Raw genomic sequence first — 22657 nt, 5'->3', positions numbered from 1 at the left:
AAATTCGTTATTTGAGATGACGTAGGTACTACATAGCACTCGACTTGCATTGATCAATATGTCTGAAGCTTTGAAGATCTGTCTGCCAAAGGGGGAAAAAACACGGGAATAGGAAGGCGTGAAAACGGAAATATAAATGGGACGGTCTGTGCATATCATGCACCATGCACCCTCATTTCATCCAGCCTCCTCTGTACCCAAGGGCCTCTCAGCCGATCGTTCATGTAGAGATACACAGTAGCCTCGTCTTTGTTCTTCAAGAACAACGACATCATCTCCAACTTATCTTCATCTGATATGTTGGTGGCCGCACTGAGGACTTCAATAGCGCGTGCGAAGTCAGAGGGTGGCGCAGCCTCAGGGAGTGCACTGAGAGCCACAGGTGGAGGTGAGGGGGTAGTAAGATGCATTTGTTGCACTGCGCTGGCGAGTGCTAAAATCGCTGCGCTACCCTCCTGCTGCGTTCTGGCGGGCGAAAACGGTTGTCAAATGAAAAGTCGACGTCAGACTCGAATGAGGCGGCGTATCGACGGATCTCCTCGAGGAATTTCTGCACTGACTGCTGGTAGGGAGAGTCATTGTCAGACTGAATTTAGGTGAGTCAGTCGACAGACTGGATTAAGGTGAATCAGTCGAGAGACCTCCTCGTACAAATACAGCGCTGGATACTGCAGCTGGTAGTAGCCGTCCATATCAATTGCGATGGGTGGCAACACAGCAATCCTCAATCGATCTCGGAATCATGATCATGTGAGCGTTTACAGTCACATCCTGTAGGCTGTCTGGTGACTCTGGTCACACCCATAGTATTCTATTGAAGCAGTGACGTCCGAGTCAAAAGGACTTGACTTGAGAATATTCTCTCCTTCTCTGCGTTCCTTTTTTCGTACTCTCCACCAGCGATCGCGCAAATCTTCTGCGAGTATTCTCACCATAACTTTAACTCTACATGCTCCTCCGCTGAGTCCGCTCCGACTCAGGGCAGAGGTCGGGGCAGGGATAGTTGAATCATACTTCGGCAGTCCTCTACCTGAATGGGAGCGAAGAATCACATAGTTGAGTCTAGCATCGATCTCGATGGTAAATGCGCAGACTTCATACATTCGTGAGTGGCTCAGTGGAAGGAGCCCCGGGCCCGATGAGGCGAATGAAGACAAAGAGATGAAGGGCGGCCAATGAAAGGTTCATAACAAACACATCAAGGTCCATGACTTGTAACGTACGTGGCACCGCCTGCTACGACTTGAAGTTTTGACTTGTGTAGTTGCACAGTAGGCTTGACATGATTCTGCTCGAGGACTCTGTACTATGTGTGCATCAGATAAATCCATAATCAAGTACTGTTACCATCGAAGACACGCACGACTCGGACTTTAGCCTAGCTACTCGGCTCCCGAGTCATTTCATCACGGATCTTGCCCTCATGGAATACTTCATAATATCATATTAATGCTAGCTAAACAGCACTCAACCAAGCTTTTGACGATACCATAAAAAGAAGAAAAAAATATCATGAAAAATAGATAGCGTGCAGCATCATAATGGTCACGTAGGGGGCCATGTTCCGGTGTAAGGGCGTTCTCCCCACTTCTCCCAAGCATGTTCACCAATGCGGCGCACAGTGCCCTGTAGCTCCGCTTTCAAAGCTGACCATCCTTCATGCCTTACAATCTCGTACGCGCTCGAAAGCGACCATGGAAATGAGGGGTATGGGGGCGAAAATTGATGGGCGATGTCCAGGTAGGGGATTCAACTCTGGGTATAGAGGATCATAATAGACGGTGTAAAAAAGTCGGCGAGCTTGAGTGTGTGCGAATCTAGGCAAACAGTCGACAGATTAGTGAGAAAACTTCCATACGAAGTGAAGAAATCTACCGCCACATTGCAAGGACGAAGACTATTTGGACCACAACTCCGAGCAAAACCATACCACGATGGAAAGAACTATTGTCGCCAGCGATAGCCAGCTAGTTAAGGGAACTGTTCAGATGCGACCACGCCAAATGCATATGCACTATCTTACCAAAAGCTTACTTCGGGTCACAGCGTCCTTCGCATGTTTGTTAATCAGGTCACGCTCTTTCACAGATTCAACGCGAAGGGTCTGAGCCAACTGATTCCGAGCATGCCGTGCTGCCCTCGAAACTTCTTCCAGCTCTTCAAGGTGGCTTGTGTTCAAAGCGAGGTCATCAACAGACCTGTTGCAGTTCCTATCAGTTAGCATTTGTCTTAAAACGCACGCTGGCGACATCACCTGTCCCCATCACTTAGCCCATCGGCCCACTCCCGAAGTGTTTGCCGCATCTGAGCCAGCGTTTTGGTGCGACCAACGGGTGGATCATCATGTAGGACCAACAACTCTTCTTCGAATAGGGGCTCAATCACAGGGACTTCTTCAATTTCTCTTCCCATTGCATCGACAATACGAATATTACTCTTGTGTTGGGCACGGGAAGTGTGAGGAGTTTCGGCTGATGATGGTGAACAAATTGCGTCTTTCGCATCTACATGCCCGTTCGCAATATCCCGGGCTTCATCCGGCGTTGGAAGGTCATCAATCCTTTCCCGGCCGAATGCATCCACAACTTTGACGGTGGGGGATTTTCTTAGCGAACGTGGCGATGGTATATTGGCACGAGACGCGGACGTTGTAGACTGTTCAGGAGTAACGGGCCTTGCTGGCACTGAATCATGTACAACGTGAGCAGAGCCATTGGTCATTTTTGAAGGAATGCTCTCTGTCCGTCGTGCGTGGTCATCAGGTGGAAAGTCTGACATATGTACGCGTCCGGAAGGTAAAGGTGTTTTTTGGTGTTCAACTTCAGCAGTTGAAGCCTCGGATTCCGTGACGTCAAAGCGTACTTTGAGAATGCTCTTTCTCCTTCCGATAGAACCAAACTGGGACTGATCGGCAGAACCATTTTGTCCATTCTGAGCTGTGGGTTGATTTGGAGTGAGCATCCATGCACCAGGGGGTGCCGGGGTGCGTATAGGAAGAGTGCTAGCACGTGACAGAGAAGGTATTGGCGTGAGCAGTCCATTGCCTGCCGGGGCCTCCTTCTTTGAGCTCCGCTCGGATTTAGAATTAGCCCGAGACGTCGACGTCGACGACGTTGATGCAATCGGAGCCAACTCAGATGAAGTAGGAGGTGGTGATGCGTCCCTCAGGTGCTTGGGCGGTACGGGTGTAGCAGCCCACGCTCCAGGAGGCCTCGGAGTTTTCATCGCGGTATAGTTCGGATTGGCAAGGCCATCCTCATCCACTCGCACGGGTGTGACATCAGCCTCGCGTATCTCTGCTTCATCTTCAGAAGAAGGGAGAACAGAAAGATTGGAGAGATCATGGGGCGGAGATGGGGTGCGGACGTCAAGGATGGAAGTGCTTGACGCAAGAGGGCGCGGCGGAGTTGTGAGCGCAAAGGTAGGAATAACTTCAGAAGATTCGTCCTGAGGAGTGGAACTGGTCATTGGCGGCGTTCCCGGAGGAGTGAAAGATGATGGCATCGCCTGCTCTTGGGACTGCGAGTCATCTAATGGAGAGTCTGGAGTAGGAGGTCGGAACGAGTTCGCTGAAGCTGAGGAAAGAGCTCTGTGAAGACGTGCTTCATCATTGGAAGAAACACCAGGTGTTTGAACGGGTGAGCGTTGTCTTGGTGGCGAGGGAGGTGGAGACACCAAAACCTCTGTCTCTGGCTCGCTGGGAGGATCTTCTGGGAAAGAATTCGAAGGTCGTGTATCTGGAGTAGTCAATTGCAGGGCAAACTCCGACACAGATTCCTCATCACTCGCTGTAAATTCTCAGGTAAGGTTTATTGACGAGCTAAGGGAAATATGGATCTTACCTAAAACCATATCCTCATCCCCAAATTCACCATGTATGCTAGTATGAGGGTGAATACTCCCCACTGACTCAGTAAACTCCGTCAACCGTTTGCGATGACCCATCTTGAACTTCTCCTCATCGTTGGCTTTAGGAGTGGAAGAAGCAAAACTGCCGCTATTGAAAAGACCATCCCTCTTAGATGGCGACAGTACTGGAATCAAGCTCGACCTATTGACGACCGATGCCCGGCTGGATGGGCGCGAGCCTGGAGTCGGCGATGGTGAAGAGATGGTTGGCGTGTGGTGATGCGAGGAATCAGGCTCCTTATTGCTTCGTTCACCTCGTTTAGGCGAACTCTCTAGATCAAAAGGAGGAAGCTGATGACCCCGTGAAAACCCCCAGCCAAATCTTGAAGCGACCGCAGGCTTGAGTGGTGTAGTACGGGGTGAAGCTTCGCCATTATTGGAAGGAGACAGCGGATCTGAACCCTGAGGCGGATGAACGGATGTTGGTTCATCGAGTACTGAATCTACTTTGCCTTTGTGAGAACGCAACTTCACAGCTGTCGGTGAGCCTTTGCGTTGAGCCTCTAGAGTAAGGCGAGGTAAACTAGACGATGTACGCAAACTCCTTCCACTCTTGCTTTGAGAAAGATGGTCACTCGCAGATGTAACTTCATTACCACTGCTGCCGTGACTATGATGCCTCGCCGTATTCCATCTGGGCTGTGGCGAGTTCCAATTTCGCTCCCGTTCATGCGTGACCTTTCGTTCTTCTTCCACTTCTTCCGGATCTTGTAATGAGTCATGACTAGCATGTGAGCTAGCAGGTGAGCTGGCACCAGATAATCGAGAACTGGAACCTTGTCGTTGAAGGGATGCAAGCGTTGGTGTCGCATACGCTGTGACTGATGGAGGTCGACTGGGGTGAGTGTGTGAGTGATTTGAATGTGAGCTAAGACTTGAAGACGGTCGAGGCGGTGGGTGCCGTTTATTCCATTCTCGTTCACGCTCGAGGTAACGATCTCCGTCAAGCTCAGCCATCCGATCACGATCTAGAGGTCATCGAAGTGATGTGAAATGAAATAAGATTTTCGCTTACGATCTGCATGTGAGCTTATGGAACTTGACCTTGAGCTCCGGCCATCATCAAAACTGCGAAGCGACGCAACGCTACCCTTTCTGTGCAGAATCCTGCTGCTGAGCGGTGAAGTCGCTCCATTCGAAAGGGACTTGATGTGAGAGGGCGACGTCCAAGGGATTTCTTGAGAGTGGCGTCGGTGGAACTCCAATGAATGTTGGTGATGCAGCTCAGGGGTGGCAGAACGTGATGGTGCTTTTGGACGGTTCCACTCGCGTTCACGTTGGTGCATCCGATGTTCTTCACGAGACTGGTGTTGTTCTTTGACTAGATTGCTATCATAAGCTCGCCTCCAAAAGAATATCAAGTGGTAATCTCACAATCAGCATCAGAAAGTGATGAGCTCGCCCTTGGTCCTGTGCATACTGTAGGTGGAGTAGCGTAAAAGCAAAAAGGCACCTACCTGGCAATTCAAGACTGGTACGCCGAGACTGATCATGATGTCGCGAACTTCCGCGTAAGGAAATAGAGGAATGGGGCCGCAACGGAGTGGTTGACGGGCGGCTGGTGCTTGGCCCAGGCATCGGTGCTGGTACCAATGAAACAACAATGAGAAACGTATGGTAAGTCATCTTGAAAATGGTTGCTCACCATCTTCGGATGTATCGAGATCCCCCATAGCATGCTGCATATCCGAATCTTGATCCAGGAGATCTGATTACATGGTCAGGGGGTGCAAACATTATAAACGCATGACCTTACTAGAGTGTGACGCTAGCTGGGAAGGCAATTGGAAGGTTCTTGGAGGCGATGACCAAGTGGAATCAAGCGGTCGTAAGGAAGTTGTCGTCGAATTATCATTAACATGTCCTTCCAAACGATGGTCATCTGCAAGTAATGAACCTGTTTCGGAGGGTTGAGAAGTGACTGATACACTTCAATTGGATGCACTGGTCACGATCATATAGATGAACTGACCGTCATACACCGCTGTGGGTAAGTTTTGATCGAGGAGCCGCGAGTGAGAAGACATTAGACGTGCACGAAGGGTATCAAACGTTGCTGCATGAGAAGACCGAAATGACGATTCGGAACTCTTGCTGGATTCTTTGATACATATTGTGATGAGATACCAAAAGTGATGAAGTAAGGGAATTGACGTACTTGGTTTATCAACTTCATCATCACTGAGACTTTTTCTTTTACCCTTATGCTGTTCCCTTTCACGGTCGATAACAGGGGTAATGTCCATCTCACTGGTGTCAAAACTCTTTCTACGCGGTTTCGATTTCTGCGGTGTGTCCCCAGGCTCACGTCTGGCACGAGAAAACAAATCTTTCAGGCTGTCCCGAGTAACGCTTGGAGTTGCAGATGTAAAGCGAGATGATACAGAGCCAGCGCCATCTTCTGACAGTTGTGAAAATGGTCTTGCAGGGGGAGATTTTCCATTGGGCGAATCAGATGAACGTGCTAACAAGGCGCGGAGGCGTGCCGCAGGAGTATCGGAGGGTGTCGCAAACGAAGTCAATAGACCAAAATCAGAATTTGGACCATAGGTATTTGAAAGAGAAGCAATGTTCCTGAGTGGCATACGAGGAGTAGGTTGATTGTCGTCCTCATCATCGACGACATTAAGTTGTGATCGCGCGGAGGAAGGGACTGCGACTGGAGTAAAGTCCATGTCACTACTGTCCTGAAACCGAGGATTTGGTGTATAGCGATTAAGCCTTAGACGAGGCCTTGACAGTGAATTTGATGAAGGCGTGTCCATGATCGGACGCCTCAAGTTGGCCACTACTGGCGCGTGAAGCGTGTTTCCAGCGTGTTTCACGCGCTATAGTTGTGCTTAAGCTTGTGATAAATTAGGAAATAAATCTCTTGCCAAACAAAACAAAACATCCTAGGCACTATGTGAGTGTTGGTTTCCCTTTCTTTGTTGACACCGTGATTCGGTTTCGTTTAACAATACCGCTCGAATCCTAACTTCTCATGCCATCTGATTCACTCGTCTGGCCGGAGCGTCACCAATTACTACTTAACGCTTTGTTTACCAAGCTGTGGAGGTCAGGACGAAGGTAGAGATAGAATGCGAATGAGGTAATAAGTTCCCGCGCTTGTTGTAGGACGTTTGACATAACCCAGATCTCTCTACTCCGTAGAGTCGGGGAAGCTTCGCACTAGCTAGGCTGCAAACATAAAATCCTGCTATGTCGATCCCGCCTGCAGTAGTTTCAGGAGCAGCGAAAAATAAAGGGAAAAAGAAGGCTACCCAAGATGACTTCATCTCTTTCGACGACTTGGCGTCAGAAAGCTCTTCTTCGGGCTCTAGTTCAAATTCATCCTCTGATAGCGACTCGGCTTCGGACTCGGACGATGAAGAAATCACTCAAGAATACTTACAGTCCCTTTTGGATAAAGCAAAATCAAATGCTCGAGAGTCAGCTAAAATGAAAAAAGCACTGCGGGAAAATGTGTTTGGTGCTGGAGAAGATATTATCAAGTTGGATGGTGACGAATCGGAGAGGTACTGCATGTTATGAAGAACATGCTACATCATTTGCTGAGTCTCACTACAGGCCATTGCCGCCATTGGATCCAGGGGAACTTCCGCCCGCATATTTTGAATTTGCGAAAGATCGACGTCACGCCCCTGCGACTGTACGAGACCCAGACATACAGCGTGCAGAAGCAGCCACCTCTGGATCCGTTGCTCCTGCACCTCCTCCGAAACCAACGCTTACCTCGACTAAAAAACACCGAAAAGCTGTGAGTTTCACCATGTTATTATCAAGTGAAGGACCCATGGACGAGTATTTTTTAGATGCAAAACCAAACCGCCGGTCCAAGCTGGTTTGACCTTCCGGCGCCCGCTGAAGCCGATCTACCTCGATTGCACCGTGAAGTTGAAGCTCTTCGCCTGCGCAATCAACTTGATCCTAAGCGCTTCTACCGTAAAGATGACGGCGATGGGAAGGGTATCAAAGGACTCCCGAAACATTTTGCTGTAGGTCTCCAACACAATCTATTGTATCGTAGAGGCTTATTTTTCATCTAGATTGGCACCATTGTGACTACAAACACGCCATTTGGCACAGCAAGTACGGATAACCTTCCTCGTGCTCATCGCAAGAGAACTTTGGTCGATGAGTTAGTCGATGATGCAGAAGCACGACGATATGCGAAGAGGAAGTTCGAGGACCTGCAGGTCGTGAGGGGTGCGAGAGGAAAGAATACCCTACACCAAAAGAAGGCATTACGCAGGCCAAAGTGGTGACTGCACTTTCACCTATGCTAGGCTAGTTGTTCATAAGAGCGCATGACCCTTGTTCGACGAGTGATACGATTGATCGAGACATTGATTTTACTTGTTCCAAGAGACACCGGTACCCTTTTCCTTTCCATATATTTAGTTATTTCACTTTGTTCGAATCCAGCTGCTGATTGAAGAGGTCCCAATGACATAACCTAATAACGTTTAGCCAGTCTCACTGACAGAATTGAGCTAGTCACATCGCCTATTACAGCGGTGTAGACAGCAGCCCGAGTCGCTGATGAGAAGTTGAGTAGGCACACTTCTCAGTTCCTTATAAGAGAAATCTTCGAAGCCGTTCTCGAAAAGCAAACTTATTGACATTGGCACAACTAGTTGTTACATACGTCTTACACACCAACTCAATGCCGCAAATTCATATTCTTGTTATGTCAGTTGTAGCAAAGCACCGCGTACTCCTGCAATACCATATTAAGTTGGATCTTGTCAACCCTGCTAGCATTTGTACTCACCTTGACCTTCTTCTCAGTGGAGTCGTAAGGGATGAAGCAACCATCACCGAACGACTCGCACGCCTTCCCCGGGTGCACGGCTCCGTGGTAAGGAGCTTGTGCAATGTACTGGGGAGCACCTCCGGGCTCCCTGCCACCTTCGACAGGTCGTAATCCACCGAGAGCTGCCAAGTTGAATTGGCCAGAAACGTTAACCCAGCGCACGGCTTGAGGGTTCCCAACAAGGATTTCGTATTTATCAACCTTTTCCAACGCGTTCAGCAGATGATAACAGCCCAATTGGGTCTGCACATACGTGGATCTCTTCCTTCTTGAAGCCGAACCACACCTCCTTTTTTGAAAACAGAGCATGCCTTTCCGACCACTGGAGTAGACATCATTTAGTCAAAATTACGAATAGCATCACTCGAGACGTACTGAGGCCACCCTATAAGAATCATGATAAGTGGCTGACTAGTAAGCAAAACTGCTGAACTTGCCTCACAGTAAGCGCGGCAGATGTACAAAGGCGCGCCGCGCTCAAATCCACCTTCGATAGCATCCGGTGGGATGTTCTTACCCTCAGTGAGGATCCATGCTACTGGAGCGGGGTAATTTCCGCGTCGGAAAGCTTGAGTACGTTGCTCCGCATCACGGAGCCAGTTGCCTTGCGACCAGGCATGCGCCCTTTGCTGGAGAAAATCGAAGCGTCAGATCTGTAGCAATTTATGATGAATACTATGTTTACCTCCTCTCCTTTCTTGCTGTGTTGATTGTAGGCATAAACACCAGCGGCAAGGGCACCGACACCAGCCAGGAGGCCCCCTCCGATCTAATGGACAAGACACGTGTGATGATGTGAGCAGTCTATACGAGGGGGAAAACATACCTCCAGCTCTTGCTTCTTTTTGTCATCGATGTCATACCAGTGCTTCTGACTCTCCCCGTGAGTCCCTTGAACGCCGCCTTGAGGAGAGTGGTAAGGCTGCTGCTGCTGCTGAGGAGGAGGTGGTGGAGGTGGTTGGTCGCATGATGGAGCACACGGATCGGACTTGCAGTCCCCAGCCCATTGACCAGAATTCTCATGATGAGGACTGCGGTGGCAATCGCCGTCTTGCAGGCGTCCCCATAGGGCAGGTGTCGCGGGCGGAGTCCAGTCACTCTGGGCGAAACTCATTGGTCAGTCTGACAACGAGTAGCACTGACAACGGGTTACCTGGGATCGGTGAGGCTGAATGATTTGGTACTGGACACCTGTAATGGACGCATTTATTACTCGGAATAAAAGGTAGATGGTAACAAACCTTCATAAAGGACCCTTGCACCGTAATTGTACTGTGTTCCAGGTTGCCAGGAATCAATCATGTTGTGCTAGAGTCTGAATAAAGTTGACAATTGGAATGGGTTTGTTTGTGTCGCCGTCAGTGGGCTTATATCCCTTTCGCTTTGCGCCGATGACGACGCCCATCTCCAAATGATACCTGTGCCACGGAGCAAGACGGACTTGAAGGTCTTGGCTGTTCCCGGATTTGAGCACAAATTATGGGGTGATCCCTTCAGGATCTGTCTTGCTCATCCATCCGGGGAAAACTTCAAGATCGACGGGCGGACCTGACCAGCTGTCCCATTATCTGATCTCCACGAGGCAATGATGGCAAATACTAAGAGATATGATCGCGTCATGAGTTGGCCTCGAGGCATACTAAATAGTATAGAAGACACTTGCATTTGTCGTAGAGCACCTTCTTCTGAGCCCGGCGACTGATCGTGCAATGACATTGAGCGGGTGGGCCCTTCCGAACCACAGGAAACTTCAAGTCTCCAGTGACTCGTGTACACGGTGTAAGAGGACTGACCATGGGAGGTCCTGGCAACATTCAAGGATGTGAAAAATTGACCTGTGGATCGCTTATGGCATTTTGTTACCAACAGTTTGTTTTCACCCCCGGATCCAATGAACTTGAATGAAGAGATCTCAACTCTACTGAGCTGCTTCTTCCTGTCATCATCACCATGACGGTCTCCAGAACAAAGTAATCGAGGGATTAAATGACGCCGTCTTATCAGGTCATTCCATTCTCCAGAGCCGAACTTCAGAGCACGAATGGAAAAGGCACAACTTCTTGAAATCTCATGAATGCGAATTTCCAGCAAGATGAGCGCACGTTCAACTTATATACGTAACTTCCACAGGCTCTGGTCAGTGTACCTATTTCAACTCGCACCACCACCATCGATAACGATCAATCTGTATTCACGATGAGTACAATCGAGCCAGTCTTCCGCATCATTCCCACTATTCAGAACTACGATTGGGGGAAGAAGGGAAAGGACTCCAAGGTTGCGGAGTTTGCTTCTGGAGCCGGAATACGTGGATTTACTTTGAACCAATCAGTTCCTTACGCAGAAGTAGGTGATCTAGAACCACGGTCTGCAGCAGATCTGACCGATGGGCGTATTATGACCAGCTTTGGATGGGCACGCATGTGAAGTCACCGTCAGGAGTGGTTGATAGGAAGCAAAACCTTACCCAGATCTTGTCCGAGAACCCTAGCTTCATCGGGGACCAGGTATCTCGGCGGTTCGACACGACAAACGGAAACCTCCCCTTCCTATTCAAGGTCTTGGCCATTGGCAAGGCCCTGAGCATACAAACCCACCCTGATAAGAAGACATCCGAGAAACTTCATGCTGAGCAACCAACAGTTTACACTGGTGAGAGTCCTTTTTGATGTCGGTTTAAAGTCCTCACGCATAGGTTGTGCGAAGATCCAAACCACAAGCCTGAGATGGCCTTGGCGTTGACGGATTTCAAGGCGCTGTGCGGTTTCATGCCAATCACGAGGATCGCTGAATACCTCAAAGCCGTTCCTGAATTCAATTCACTGATCGATCCGTCTATCGTGACAGAATTTTTGAACTGCACCAATTTGTCTGAGTCGGAGCAGAAGGCCGTCCTTAAGAAGCTCTTCGCAGCACTCATGACCGCTGATGTTTCCAGTATTGCAACACAACTTCGCACACTCGTGGCGCGTTACCAACGCGGAGGTCAAAAACCTCTAGAAGAGGATGTCAAGTATCTTGTTCTGACATTGAATGAGCAGTATCTCGGGGATGTCGGAGTATTCTGTGCATTTATGCTGAATTACGTCCAAATGACTCCTGGGCAGGCTATTTTCCTGGGAGCTGGAGAGCCCCACGCTTATGTTGAAGGCGGTACGTCTTTCCCTGTTGGTATCCAACTCACTCGATAACGATGATGATTTGGAAGATATCATGGAGTGCATGGCCAATTCGGATAATGTCATTCGCGCAGGTCTTACCCCTAAGCCCAAAGACATTCCGAATCTTGTTTCGGTTTTGACCTATGCGCCATCAGCTTGGCAGAAACATATGGTCAAGCCAATTGACATCACACCGTACACTCGCAAATATGATCCTCCAATTCAAGACTTCACAGTTCTCCAAGTCAAGACCCAAATGGGCGAGACCGAAACTCATGAGGCTATTCCAGGTCCTTCGATTGCAATCGCCACCGAAGGTTCCGGCCGGATAAGCTGGAATGGCGGCGAGTTAGAATTGCAAGCTGGAAGTGTCATTTTCGTGGGAGCTGAAACCAAGATAAAGATCACTGCCGGAGACTCCGACTTAGTTGTATTTCGCGCGTATGTCACAGCCTAGCACAATTAACAGGACAGAGGATTGATATTAATGTGCGTCATGGACCCTATGTTGGACATGTTCTCTTCATGAGCTTTCTTCTGCACGGGGCTTGGTTTGTGTGATCCGAACTCGTGCTCTTGAAAACAGTTCATCATCGTTGTCGAGTACAGGGCTAAAGGTAGAACGCACCGATCACGTCAACCAATCGATATCCGCAGCGTTCAATAAGAGTTCCCTTGCCCTGCAAACCTTCCGAGAGTCGACGGGAGGTAGTTCCTGGCAAGCTCAGGCTGATGGTGAAGTCCCAAAATAGACCCACGGCTTATCACAGTGAATTGTTGTAAACAAGTGCTCGTGATGCCCATTAGGTCGTAGCCACGAGAAAAGGCCAACAAGAAACCCATCTCAATCGCAGCACAGCCTCGCCCGCCACTCTCGAAGACCAAATTTCAGAATCATAGGCATATTCCGTTTAATATACACATTCCCGTAGTGTCCCGCTTTATGCAAATGTCTACGCCCGTATGCGGCGCGTGTGGAGGAAATGACTGGCATGGCAAGTCTCACGCGCACGCTTGATCACGGTGAGATAGATGAAGAAAGGTGAGTTCCGAATTTCCATCCATCGCGTGATGATTGGTGTTATTCCAGGTCAGCCCTGGGCCTAATTTCGTAGCCTCGGCTGTGCCCAACTATGACTCGCGGTCGCAGGGAAGAATGTGGCGCAAGATTCGTACCAAATGTTTGTGACATTCTAGAGAAATGATTGAAATTCGAAGAGAACAAGCGATAATCTGGCGGCCTAAGTTTAATGCCCGCGAAGGTCGCCCCAAGAAGGTACTTTACATAAACATAAACTTGTCCCCGCGTATGCCACTCAGGCAGCTAGTACGGCTCAAAAGCAACGACCATCATGCTCCCCTCAATTGTCCTCTTCGCAGGTCTTGTCAATCTCGTGTCTAGTGCAGCCGTGAACGATATACGACCCCTAGTGATATGGCATGGAATGGGTGACACCTACGCTTCTCCTGGTATGGACCGTTTTCAGAATGAAGTCAAGGAAATGCACCCCGGCATATTCATTCACTCCATCTTCATCAACGAAGACCCAAATTTAGACCAACGTGCAGGCTTTGTGAGTGTTCATACTACCATTATACGAGTTTCTAACTGTCGTCCGTCAGTATGGCAATGTGAATCAACAAATTATGCAAGTTGCCCAGCAGCTTGCTGACATACCCGAGCTAAGCCGCGGTTTCGACGCCATAGGATTCTCACAGGGAGGTCAATTCCTTCGTGGCTACGTGGAACGCAATAACAGCCCGCCGGTGCACAACTTGATCACCTTTGGGTCACAGCACATGGGTGTGTCAGGTTTGCCAGCCTGCAACGCGTGGGATCTACTTTGTCAGGCCGCACGCCGAGCAGCAAATATGGGTGTGTATAGCCAATGGGCACAGGAGAATCTTATTCAGGTTTGTCAGAAAATTCTCTCTTGTACTATGCTACCATTAATTCAGTCATTTTCAGGCTCAATATTTCAGAGATCCGCAACGGCTCTCGCAATACATGTCGTCGGGGAGCTTTTTACCGGACATCAACAATGAAGTCTTACACCCATCTTCTCGCAATCCATCATATGCAGATAACCTTGCCTCGCTGAATAAGCTTGTCCTTGTCCTCTTTCTCCAAGACAACACCGTAGTCCCCAAGGAGAGTGCTTGGTTCGCCTCCGAGCAACCTCTTGAGGATATCGCTATGGACCAACTATCTGGAATCGATCAGACGCCAATGCTCGGTGGAGTGAACACCAAAGACATCATCCCGATGCGTCTACAAACCCTTTACAAAGAAGACTGGATAGGCCTTCGACAGCTTGACGAAAGCGGCCGGGTTGAATTTGTGGCATGTCAGGGGGAGCATATGCAGATCGGCGACTGCTGGAAAGATTTGGTTGCTGAGTGGGCGGGGGGATCTTTGCACGCGAATTAAAAAATCCTGGCACGATGCGCCACATTGACATTGCACAGTCTGTACACTTCCACTGGGCGCTTGTTCGGTAAACCACTGTTGGGTATGTGTTCTATGTAAATGCGTCACGATGTGTCCATATGTTCAGTACTCAAAATTATCAAAATTATATATATATATAAGTGTCACGTTGGTATTTGATTTTCCCGGATATGCCTATCTCCATTTGTGGTCTCATAGTACTCCGAATTTGCCCCGAATAACGGCGAGAATAAACTGGTGAAAGTTCACGCACACTTGTAAAGGTTTAAGTACCTTTCTCAACCTCTTACTCTCCCTGACATTCATTTCCTTACTCGCCCCCTTCAAATCATCAGCAATATGTCTGGTGCAGCATCTGCGGCTGCAGGGTCGAAACTTTCCGCGTTTATGAATCATCCAGCCGGTGCGTGGGATGTCAGTTGATGCAGAAGTCGGTGCTGACCCACCTACGTGGTCATGACTCATGACAGGCCCGAAGACAGTCTTCTTCTGGGCACCATTGATGAAGTGGTGTCTTGTTGCCGCTGGTGTAAAGGATTTAAGTCGTCCAGCAGATAAGCTCAGTATATCACAAAACGTTGGTGCGTAGATGTGTCATTGACTCACTGTGATCCCTATTAAATTGTTCCCGGATAGCGCTCGCATGCACAGGTTTCATCTGGGTCAGATACTCATTGGTCATTACCCCCATAAACTACAGTTTGGCAGCGGTAAGGGTCGCTGAGTTTTCTCAATAACAAATATAACACGAGTCGTTGTGCAGGTGAACTTCTTTGTTGGTTCGACCGGTCTAGGGCAGTTGGCTCGGATTGCAAAGTGAGTTTTAAGACAAGCAAGAGTTTACATTTCATGCTAACAATCGAGCAAGTTACCGGTACAGCGGCGAGGCAGTCAAGGCTTGATTGGTTTCTTTTTGAGAGTTTTACTATCTATCATACTTCCCTTGCAATGTCACTTGGCAACGGTCAAAGCTCCATGAATCGCTCTAATTCAAGTCATAAACGTGATATATAATAAGTATGCCTGCGCTCGAAAAAGTATCACCGACTCCTACTCTTCTTCCCTGTGCTGTCGTCACTACTAGTAGTGCCTTTATCCTCGGAAGTCGGCCCGTCAAAAATCCCCTGGGCTACGTCCCACCATCCACCTTCCGCTAGTAAGCGATTGACAGCCTTGGCAATGTTTGACATAATCTTCTGGGCATCATTCCCTTCCTGATTCCCGTCGCGTTCCTGATACTGCCATTGCTTGTGCTTCTCAAAGGACTCCCACGATCTGGGACGGTCATTTGACTTGCGTTGCGCACGCGTCTTAGATGACTGCGATGAACGCTGAGTGCTGGGATTGGATTGGGGTTGTCCATTAAGCACATCCGAGACGAGTCCAGCTAAGCTAGAGACGATGCTTGTGCTTCCAACACCCGCGTTCTGCCCCATGTACCACCCTAGCCCTGCAGTGAGCGCTCCAAAGATAGTTCCCCACTTGATGAACCAGATACTGGTTCTAACCATCCAACTGGTGGTCCTGTATAGGCTGACTAGTGCGAGATATGCAGCAAAAAAGCTGATAAGAGGGGGAAGAATGGTTTGTGCGTCCCATTGCCACGGTTTGGATGAGATTAGGGATGAGATTAGTGAAAGAAGTGCTGTGAATAATGCAAGCGAGTGCGAGAGAAATGAGAGCAGAAATGAATACAGAGGTGGGGGAAGCTGGTCGGCGAGGAAGTCAAGCAGGGGGTTTAGAAAAGCTGGTAGTGGAATGTCTGCCGGATCCATGGCTGCTGTATATGCTATGGAAGCTGGATTGCTTGGATCTCGAGTTTCAAGTTGCACAAGTCAGGCTGTGTGACACGTCAAGCTTACTGTTCTGTGGCTGTGTTGTTGTTACGTGCAAACGAATTACCAAATGGAAATTAAAAAATTAATAGAAATCAACCAATCGGATCGGATCGGCATAATATCCGCCGATAGAGCCGACCACCAATAATTGCTACTCCGACATATCCTGTGAGGTATTCGCTCCGCGAATATGCACCAAATATTAACAAATTTGATCGTGTATAAGTTCGAGCTTTATATCAACCTTGCTCCTTTCCCAAGAACTCTATCTCATAGCTTCATCTGCCGATACAAACACTCACTAGTGCTCTTTCATATCATGGCCATGAAGCGCAAATTCGACTTTGATGCCACTGACGACTGCCCCCAGGTCATTTTATTTCGTACATCTTATTTTACTTCCCCGCTCTAATACTCGCTCATATTAGGTCGCCAAGCAACTCAAAATGGTTCCCTTCCCCAACTATGAACCTGACGTCGACGCTCTTATGTCTGAATCTCCTTCACTTGATGCTGTCTCATTTTTCCCTGAAAACTATCATACTCGTCTTCATTCTACTGCCAGCTCGTCAAGTGGTTCGTCTCTATATTCGGATGCTATCGACCATCATTCTCGTATGTACACCTGAGGCTTCAGACGTTGCCAACTCACTGGCATCCGTTTGTTTTCATATACAGCTCTCTACCCTCGTCTCGCCCAGGTCGCCGACTATCAACCGGACAACTCCGACAAGGCCGTTGGGCTATTACAACCTGCAAGTTCATTCACTCACCATGGGTAAGTACAAGGAGACCTCGTCCTTGATAACCATTCTGACTTGTCGCTCGCTCCCGCCTCCCTAATGCCGTGCTTTATAGCTCGCATTGCTCACAAATACCCAAGCTTCGTGTTGCCTGCTCCGCTGGTCCCGACGGCTCAAGGACAATGTGGAGCTTTTGTGAACAATGCGGCGCGATTTCCATGGTGGATTCGGACTGAAATTCTCGACATACTTGGCATCCGTTTTTTTATCTTTTTTATTTTGCTGATTATCCTTCCGTGTTTTTCTTTCCCACTGGCCCGACTAGTCACGTCTGTTTCCGACATCGATCCTATATTCGCCTCCTGCCGCTAAAAGTTACCATGATCTCTCCTTCGACTTCACCGCCCTTCTCGTGATCAACGCCCGGTCAAACTCCGAACCTGTGACAACCACTCGACATCAAAACATCGGTCAAATATAATAATGATGCACTGCTACGTTTGCTAAATATGCTCTCGCTGTACATATCTTGCTCCGTTGTAACATAAGTTACTATGCTCTGTTGCTTTGACACCAATTACATGAAATGATATTCAAGCGTGATAATCCCTTTGAATTTTCATTTGCTAAGTATATCGAAAGTGATCGAAGTTATACAATTAATCCGTAACGTTCACGCCACATTGAGCACTTCTAGTAACTACCAGCGTACGCCATGACCCAAACAACTTTGCTTCAATATGAAGCACCATGTAAGTTCGATAAACCGTCATCACTTCTCGAACATAATTAGTAACCTTGATCAGGGCCTGTACATGCGCTCGATTGGTGCAAGTCAACTGCACCTGGACATCAATCTCGTCCAAGATCGTCTTTCCGTCTTGGAATTGCATCATTCTCTGAAGACTATCGGAATCGGATTGCTATCGTAGGACTTCAAGATGAGCGCGTCCTTGTCGAGGATGATTACACTGATTACCCCGACTTTGTAACACTGGTGGAGGCGAACCACGGATACCCAGCAACCAATCTGCAATGGCAACCAGCGAGTGCGAGCGGTTTCCAATGGACTGGCAAAGCACCAGCTGCAGAGCTACTTGCCACAACTGGAGATGCACTGAGGGTATGGGAGTATTTTGGAGATGCACCACCAGCTTCATCGGCTTATGTTGGAAGGCAGCCCACGGGCGGAGGGCATCGGTTGACACTTAAGACAGCACTGTCTGGGGTACGTGATCGCAAATCCACGCCTTGATTAAAAGTACTGATGCCCTTGTGTGTGCCAGCAATCCAAAATGCAAAGCCAGTCCACTGGTCCACCGTTAACCAGTTTCTCTTGGAACGAGAAAGCCCCCAGCTTAGTTGTCACGTCATCGATAGACACGACGTGTACTGTCTGGAACATCGATACATCCACTGCCATCACACAGCTCATTGCTCATGATCGAGAAGTTTACGACGTTGCATGGCTTCCAGGATCGACAGATATATTCGTGTCGGTCGGAGCAGATGGTAGTCTTCGTGCGTTTGACCTACGGAGTCTGGAGCATTCTACCATTCTGTATGAAACACCGGCACCCAAAAGCGGTGCGCCCGCAGCCTCAGCATCATCACGTCTACCTACATCACCTCTACTCCGCATTGCATTCAACCCCGCTGACTCAAATTACATGTCCACGTTTCATATGGATGGACAGGATGTGCAGATTTTGGATATGCGAAGTCCTGGTCAACCGGTGATAGAACTGAGAGGGCATCGCGCGCAGGTAAATGCGATGGGATGGAGCACAACGGATAGACCAACACTGGCTACTGCAGGTAAGCACTGCAATGAATTAACTCGTGCCCTGTATTCGACCTGAATATATGCAGGGGATGACTGTCAAGTTCTACTATGGGACCTTGCTACCTATACGCAAACGGCAACCTCTCCTCGCACTGCAAATTCTCGTTTAAATTCGCCTCGGCCAGACGTGAAGAAACGTGTGGTCAGCGATCCGATAATGGCCTATTCTGCAAGCAGCGAAGTGACCAACCTCGCATGGTCTCCTCAGATACCGGGAATGACGATGAATACGGGTCATTCGACCGCGCCTGGAGAGTGGCTAGCGATTGCGAGCGGGAAATCTATCAAGGCGCTCAAGGTGTGAATTTGAGGATCAGAATGACGGTTAGCGTAGTTGTTGTACTTTAAAATGGGAGTTTGCTTGGCCTTTTGAGCTGTCCACCCCATCTATGGCCATGATCCTGACTTCCCGCTATCTTCGCTATCTCACAAACGCTTATACTCGGCAATAATTTCTGTAAATTATGTAATTGAGGTGTAAATATTGTTTTGCCAATTGAACCCGCGGAGCTGAAATACATAAGTAAATAGCCTTATTCGTTTATTCGAGCCGCATTGAGAACTTATCATTTACAAATATGTATTTATCAGCTCTAGTCTCTGAATTCAAATGATTAATGACCGCTATGAAAGTCCAAAAAGGCAATTAATCCGGGCCGGTTGTGATTTTGTCCTACACAGCTCCAATTTGGTTCCGATAAGTTTTTCCTTTTGTCTGGCATTTGCCCGTAGTTGCCCGTATGTACATATTTTAATTTGCTGCGAATTTGAAAAACATGGTGCACGCGCATATGCCCACAGGAACTTATGATTAGGATAAGCATCGGTCTATCACATGAAGCCGCATACCGACCTTTGATAAAGATGACACCACATGCTCGGAGGTTGCTCGGGGCCCCAACCAATATTAAAGATAGGTTGTACAATTGCCGGTCATCTCTCTCTGCGTTTCTTCTGGCCCCCCAACAATGGCAGCTTCAGCAAACGGTCTTGATGCAGAGAACCAGTTCTTACAGAGAAAGACGTCCGCCTCTACGAGCTCTGATGGAAACAAGGAAACTACACGCGTCGTAGACAATGGGGGCGATCTAGAGGGCACGGACGAAAAGGATGAAGGGACGCAAGCGCGTAACAAGTTTGATGAGAGACTCCGTGTTTGTCGTCCTGATTGCTCTTGCTGCATTCATCCTCGGGTGGTGGATCTCTTCCATCATCTTGACAGCAACTCGCGGACAATGGTATGACGTGTTCTCTAGAGTCTTTCAATTGACAAACCTTTATTCTTCCCGAAGGGTCGTGCGGACAGTTTTCGCGTGGTCTTTTTTACTGTAAGCAGTGACCTCTACGCAACAATATCCCCCTTGCTGATTATCCGCACTGTTAAGCATTATCGCGTTCCGCTTCATACCCAATTCAGTAGTGACGGAGCCCATTACCGCTGTATGGATGCCATACGTCCAGGTGCCTTGGTACAAGCTTCCTCGGACAGCGAGGTTGACAATTGGATGGCTCTGCCTTCTTGCCATAGTGTTTGGGTCTGCTTTCGGATTACCACTCACTGGTGTCAGTCCTGTTACCCTGAATGAGTTCTTGATAAGCTGACGTTGTTATAGAACAGCGATTATGGACATCGAGCAATTTCAGTACTTGGGTTGTTTGTTTTCCAGTGCGGTTTCTACCTGTGTTCCACGAACAGATCAGCAATTTGCTGGTTGGTGCCTCCATCTCAGTTTGCCTGCATTTGCTGATTCAGAATGCAAGGCCTACTGTGATAGTTGGCCTTTTCCTTCAACAAACCATTGCTCTTTTTGTGCTCAAGACTGGCGCTGGTTTTTCCCTCTTCAAATACATTGCGGATCTCGCAAATGACTTCTTATCGGAAGCCGATGTCGGAGCTACGTTCTTCTTCGATGCAGCAACCGTTGCGAAGGGTTGGTTTTTTGTGAATGTGGTATGTTGGTGATGTCTCCGAGCTCGAATGCTTAACCTCATAAGATTACAGCTCGCCGCGGTTATCTTTTTCATCGCCACAATTCAAATGCTGTACTATGTCAGTGACCATGCTCTACTCTGCGCCCTCAATATTAACTTATACCAAAGCTCGGCGTCATGCAATGGATGGTCAAAGGATTGTGAGTAAATGAACATTGTTCATCGAAGAGTGGGATTCATTATTTTCATAAGTGCATGGTTCTTCTTCAAGCTCATGAACGTGTCCGGCGCTGAAGCAGTCGTCGCGGCTGCTTCTCCTTGGGTAGGCCAGGGAGAGTCTGCGTGTTTGGTCAAGCCTTACGTTGATATCATGACCCCATCGGAACTTCATCTTGCCATGACTTCTGGTTTGTGCGCAATATCCTGCCATCGGAACGTTAATTCTTATGAATTCAAGGTTTCTCCACTATCTCCGGATCTGTTTTGACCGCCTACGTTGCCCTGGGTGTTCCACCCCAGAATCTTATCACTTCATCCGTCATGAGCATACCTGCTTCTATTGCCATTAGCAAGATGCGGATTCCCGAAGTCGATGATCCTATTACTCGTGGTCGCATCATAGTGGACCGTGGGGAGCCCGGAAAGAACCAGCCAGTCAACGCTCTTCACGCATTTCTTTGGGAGGTCTGTTTGGCCTGAATGTCGCGGGACAAATCCTGTGAGCCCCTTGAAATAACCATTGACAAGTCACTCACCTTAGTCCTACAGCACTAACGTGTTGACGATCCTGTCGCTCGTCGCCGCTATCAATGCCGTCTTGACATGGGTCGGCCATGGATTCGGCATCCACCAACTTACTTTACAGCTAGTTTTAGGATACATCGGGTACCCTGTCGCCTTTTTCCTGGGTCCGCATACATCTCTGCGATCTTGAGCTATCCAAGCTGATATTTTGCTAGGTGTCCCCAGCAATGAGATCCTCCGAGTCTCACAGCTGTTAGCGACAAAGCTAATAGAAAACGAATTTGCTGCATACTTAGGTGCTCTTGCTATCCTAATTCACGGGCAGGTAGCTGATGCTGAATTTTTGCAGAACTATCAAGCATCCAAGCGAGTTCGAACCCCCTGTCACAGCGTGCCTTCACGATTGCATCATATTCCCTCTGTGGATTTGCAAATCTCGGATCGCTAGGTATACAGATTGGCGTGCTCGGCGCTTTGGCACCATCGCAGGGCAGAACCATTGCGAAGCTTGCGCCGTCTGCTATGATTTGCGGGTTTATTTCGTGCGTTCCTGTTCTGTCCTGTTTTTCGTTTAGTAACGATGGTCTTTTTTGCAGAACCCTTCAAACTGCTGGTATCGCGTGAGTACTTGTGTGGTCTTGGTCATGACGTCAAGAGGCTAACTCTGTTTCTCTCAAAGAGGCATGCTGGTATAATACGAAGGGTATCATGGAACCAGAATGGCTGAGCTGTGGCGCTATAACTTGTTGTCGTTATATACCTAGCCCTGCACCATAAGGGCAAGAGACGTGGATGATACTTGCTTGTCAGCTAAATGTCAACTTATGCCGGTGACACTCGTTGAAGGTCAGTCGATGTGCAGATCCCTCCTTGGGTGGAGATACACTATAAGTGCTCCGGCGATCGACTAGGACAATTTTGATTATCGATGCCAGAATTATTGTAAGGGTTGTACATTCTCCAAGCGCTGATCCAGTACTTTAGAACAAGGTGCGAGCTAGCCATTCCTGGAGTTTCACTAGCACTCTTCGCATCCGAGGCATTGGAATAAAGCATTCACGTTTTCAATTCCATCATCATCCGCCTTCGTGCTATACGTTCACATCTTCACACGTCACAATTGCACGGCGTCGAACACGAAATCGTCGTCGAATCCAAGTAGTGTTTCACTCAAAGCTCCGATGGTCAGCCATTATGGGTATATAGGCAAATT

The 22657-nt window shown here is 48.5% G+C and overlaps 10 protein-coding genes across 10 annotated transcripts; 7 read left to right on the top strand and 3 right to left on the bottom strand.

Moving 5' to 3' along the window:
* Positions 1-1545: 1545 nt before the first annotated feature.
* On the bottom strand, positions 1546-6732 carry EDB93DRAFT_1328770 (uncharacterized protein; the record flags this gene model as incomplete). The annotated part of the gene is made up of 13 exons (XM_041455124.1): positions 6068-6732; positions 5882-6010; positions 5666-5830; positions 5555-5617; positions 5367-5492; positions 5284-5319; positions 4925-5230; positions 3843-4877; positions 2255-3788; positions 2024-2198; positions 1876-1967; positions 1679-1817; positions 1546-1626 (listed from the first exon to the last, which is right to left on the bottom strand). The coding sequence occupies exons 1-13, from the start codon at positions 6672-6674 to the stop codon at positions 1546-1548; spliced, it is 4488 nt and encodes a 1495-aa protein (XP_041307152.1). The 5' UTR covers positions 6675-6732.
* Positions 6733-7060: 328 nt separating this feature from the next.
* EDB93DRAFT_1149056 (Fcf2 pre-rRNA processing-domain-containing protein) lies at positions 7061-8183 on the top strand. Its single transcript, XM_041449607.1, has 4 exons — positions 7061-7427; positions 7480-7669; positions 7725-7907; positions 7959-8183. Exons 1-4 carry the CDS (start codon positions 7111-7113, stop codon positions 8175-8177), a joined length of 909 nt encoding a protein of 302 aa, XP_041307151.1. The 5' UTR covers positions 7061-7110; the 3' UTR covers positions 8178-8183.
* A 422-nt stretch (positions 8184-8605) lies between these two features.
* Positions 8606-10030, bottom strand: EDB93DRAFT_1240881 (carbohydrate-binding module family 12 protein; the record flags this gene model as incomplete). Its single annotated transcript, XM_041451812.1, has 8 exons — positions 8606-8632; positions 8687-8929; positions 9010-9050; positions 9162-9357; positions 9414-9497; positions 9555-9827; positions 9882-9919; positions 9970-10030. The coding sequence occupies 8 exons, from the start codon at positions 10028-10030 to the stop codon at positions 8606-8608; spliced, it is 963 nt and encodes a 320-aa protein (XP_041307150.1).
* A 654-nt stretch (positions 10031-10684) lies between these two features.
* Positions 10685-12474, top strand: EDB93DRAFT_474605 (mannose-6-phosphate isomerase). The gene is made up of 4 exons (XM_041456489.1): positions 10685-11074; positions 11134-11380; positions 11435-11881; positions 11937-12474. Exons 1-4 carry the CDS (start codon positions 10925-10927, stop codon positions 12344-12346), a joined length of 1254 nt encoding a protein of 417 aa, XP_041307149.1. The 5' UTR covers positions 10685-10924; the 3' UTR covers positions 12347-12474.
* Positions 12475-13099: 625 nt separating this feature from the next.
* On the top strand, positions 13100-14533 carry EDB93DRAFT_474342 (palmitoyl-protein thioesterase). The gene is made up of 3 exons (XM_041456488.1): positions 13100-13463; positions 13513-13803; positions 13859-14533. Exons 1-3 carry the CDS (start codon positions 13242-13244, stop codon positions 14318-14320), a joined length of 975 nt encoding a protein of 324 aa, XP_041307148.1. The 5' UTR covers positions 13100-13241; the 3' UTR covers positions 14321-14533.
* Positions 14532-15349, top strand: EDB93DRAFT_1149042 (mitochondrial pyruvate carrier). Its single transcript, XM_041449606.1, has 5 exons — positions 14532-14744; positions 14812-14922; positions 14978-15051; positions 15105-15157; positions 15210-15349. Exons 1-5 carry the CDS (start codon positions 14681-14683, stop codon positions 15241-15243), a joined length of 336 nt encoding a protein of 111 aa, XP_041307147.1. The 5' UTR covers positions 14532-14680; the 3' UTR covers positions 15244-15349.
* On the bottom strand, positions 15350-16203 carry EDB93DRAFT_1149041 (uncharacterized protein). Its single transcript, XM_041449605.1, has one exon. It carries the CDS (start codon positions 16114-16116, stop codon positions 15382-15384), a length of 735 nt encoding a protein of 244 aa, XP_041307146.1. The 5' UTR covers positions 16117-16203; the 3' UTR covers positions 15350-15381.
* A 295-nt stretch (positions 16204-16498) lies between these two features.
* EDB93DRAFT_1240876 (uncharacterized protein) lies at positions 16499-17158 on the top strand (the record flags this gene model as incomplete). Its single annotated transcript, XM_041451811.1, has 4 exons — positions 16499-16549; positions 16608-16794; positions 16858-16957; positions 17038-17158. 4 exons carry the CDS (start codon positions 16499-16501, stop codon positions 17156-17158), a joined length of 459 nt encoding a protein of 152 aa, XP_041307145.1.
* A 435-nt stretch (positions 17159-17593) lies between these two features.
* Positions 17594-19393, top strand: EDB93DRAFT_1337592 (WD40-repeat-containing domain protein). Its single transcript, XM_041455368.1, has 4 exons — positions 17594-17674; positions 17729-18150; positions 18209-18740; positions 18795-19393. The coding sequence occupies exons 1-4, from the start codon at positions 17638-17640 to the stop codon at positions 19070-19072; spliced, it is 1269 nt and encodes a 422-aa protein (XP_041307144.1). The 5' UTR covers positions 17594-17637; the 3' UTR covers positions 19073-19393.
* A 343-nt stretch (positions 19394-19736) lies between these two features.
* Positions 19737-22068, top strand: EDB93DRAFT_1240874 (Na+ dependent nucleoside transporter C-terminus-domain-containing protein; the record flags this gene model as incomplete). Its single annotated transcript, XM_041451810.1, has 14 exons — positions 19737-19838; positions 19885-20006; positions 20061-20096; positions 20154-20331; positions 20382-20479; positions 20530-20719; positions 20771-20818; positions 20869-20900; positions 20953-21107; positions 21158-21384; positions 21461-21608; positions 21660-21740; positions 21794-21986; positions 22041-22068. 14 exons carry the CDS (start codon positions 19737-19739, stop codon positions 22066-22068), a joined length of 1638 nt encoding a protein of 545 aa, XP_041307143.1.
* Positions 22069-22657: the final 589 nt, after the last annotated feature.

The sequence above is a fragment of the Suillus bovinus genome (assembly GCF_016758785.1).
Source record: "Suillus bovinus strain UH-Sbo-P2 chromosome Unknown EDB93scaffold_32, whole genome shotgun sequence".
In the NCBI taxonomy this organism is placed as follows: Eukaryota; Fungi; Basidiomycota; class Agaricomycetes; order Boletales; family Suillaceae; genus Suillus; species Suillus bovinus.
This window is presented reverse-complemented; position numbering and strand designations above follow the sequence as displayed.

What these genes read in the sequence shown, in the direction of transcription:
- EDB93DRAFT_1149056 (XM_041449607.1), top strand. Translation starts at nt 7,111, where the DNA reads ATGTCGATCCCGCCTGCAGTAGTTTCAGGAGCAGCGAAAAATAAAGGG. An exon ending in CTAAAAAACACCGAAAAGCT is followed by an intron (nt 7,670 to 7,724) that starts GTGAGTTTCACC and finishes AGTATTTTTTAG; the next exon opens with ATGCAAAACCAAACCGCCGG. An exon ending in GACTCCCGAAACATTTTGCT is followed by an intron (nt 7,908 to 7,958) that starts GTAGGTCTCCAA and finishes TTTTTCATCTAG; the next exon opens with ATTGGCACCATTGTGACTAC.
- EDB93DRAFT_474605 (XM_041456489.1), top strand. Translation starts at nt 10,925, where the DNA reads ATGAGTACAATCGAGCCAGTCTTCCGCATCATTCCCACTATTCAGAAC. An exon ending in AATCAGTTCCTTACGCAGAA is followed by an intron (nt 11,075 to 11,133) that starts GTAGGTGATCTA and finishes TATTATGACCAG; the next exon opens with CTTTGGATGGGCACGCATGT. An exon ending in GCAACCAACAGTTTACACTG is followed by an intron (nt 11,381 to 11,434) that starts GTGAGAGTCCTT and finishes GGTTGTGCGAAG; the next exon opens with ATCCAAACCACAAGCCTGAG.
- EDB93DRAFT_474342 (XM_041456488.1), top strand. Translation starts at nt 13,242, where the DNA reads ATGCTCCCCTCAATTGTCCTCTTCGCAGGTCTTGTCAATCTCGTGTCT. An exon ending in TAGACCAACGTGCAGGCTTT is followed by an intron (nt 13,464 to 13,512) that starts GTGAGTGTTCAT and finishes GTCGTCCGTCAG; the next exon opens with TATGGCAATGTGAATCAACA. An exon ending in CACAGGAGAATCTTATTCAG is followed by an intron (nt 13,804 to 13,858) that starts GTTTGTCAGAAA and finishes AGTCATTTTCAG; the next exon opens with GCTCAATATTTCAGAGATCC.
- EDB93DRAFT_1149042 (XM_041449606.1), top strand. Translation starts at nt 14,681, where the DNA reads ATGTCTGGTGCAGCATCTGCGGCTGCAGGGTCGAAACTTTCCGCGTTT. An exon ending in GTTTATGAATCATCCAGCCG is followed by an intron (nt 14,745 to 14,811) that starts GTGCGTGGGATG and finishes GACTCATGACAG; the next exon opens with GCCCGAAGACAGTCTTCTTC. An exon ending in CAGTTGGCTCGGATTGCAAA is followed by an intron (nt 15,158 to 15,209) that starts GTGAGTTTTAAG and finishes CAATCGAGCAAG; the next exon opens with TTACCGGTACAGCGGCGAGG.
- EDB93DRAFT_1149041 (XM_041449605.1), bottom strand. Translation starts at nt 16,116, where the DNA reads ATGGATCCGGCAGACATTCCACTACCAGCTTTTCTAAACCCCCTGCTT.
- EDB93DRAFT_1337592 (XM_041455368.1), top strand. Translation starts at nt 17,638, where the DNA reads ATGACCCAAACAACTTTGCTTCAATATGAAGCACCAT. An exon ending in GCTTCAATATGAAGCACCAT is followed by an intron (nt 17,675 to 17,728) that starts GTAAGTTCGATA and finishes AACCTTGATCAG; the next exon opens with GGCCTGTACATGCGCTCGAT. An exon ending in TTAAGACAGCACTGTCTGGG is followed by an intron (nt 18,151 to 18,208) that starts GTACGTGATCGC and finishes TGTGTGTGCCAG; the next exon opens with CAATCCAAAATGCAAAGCCA.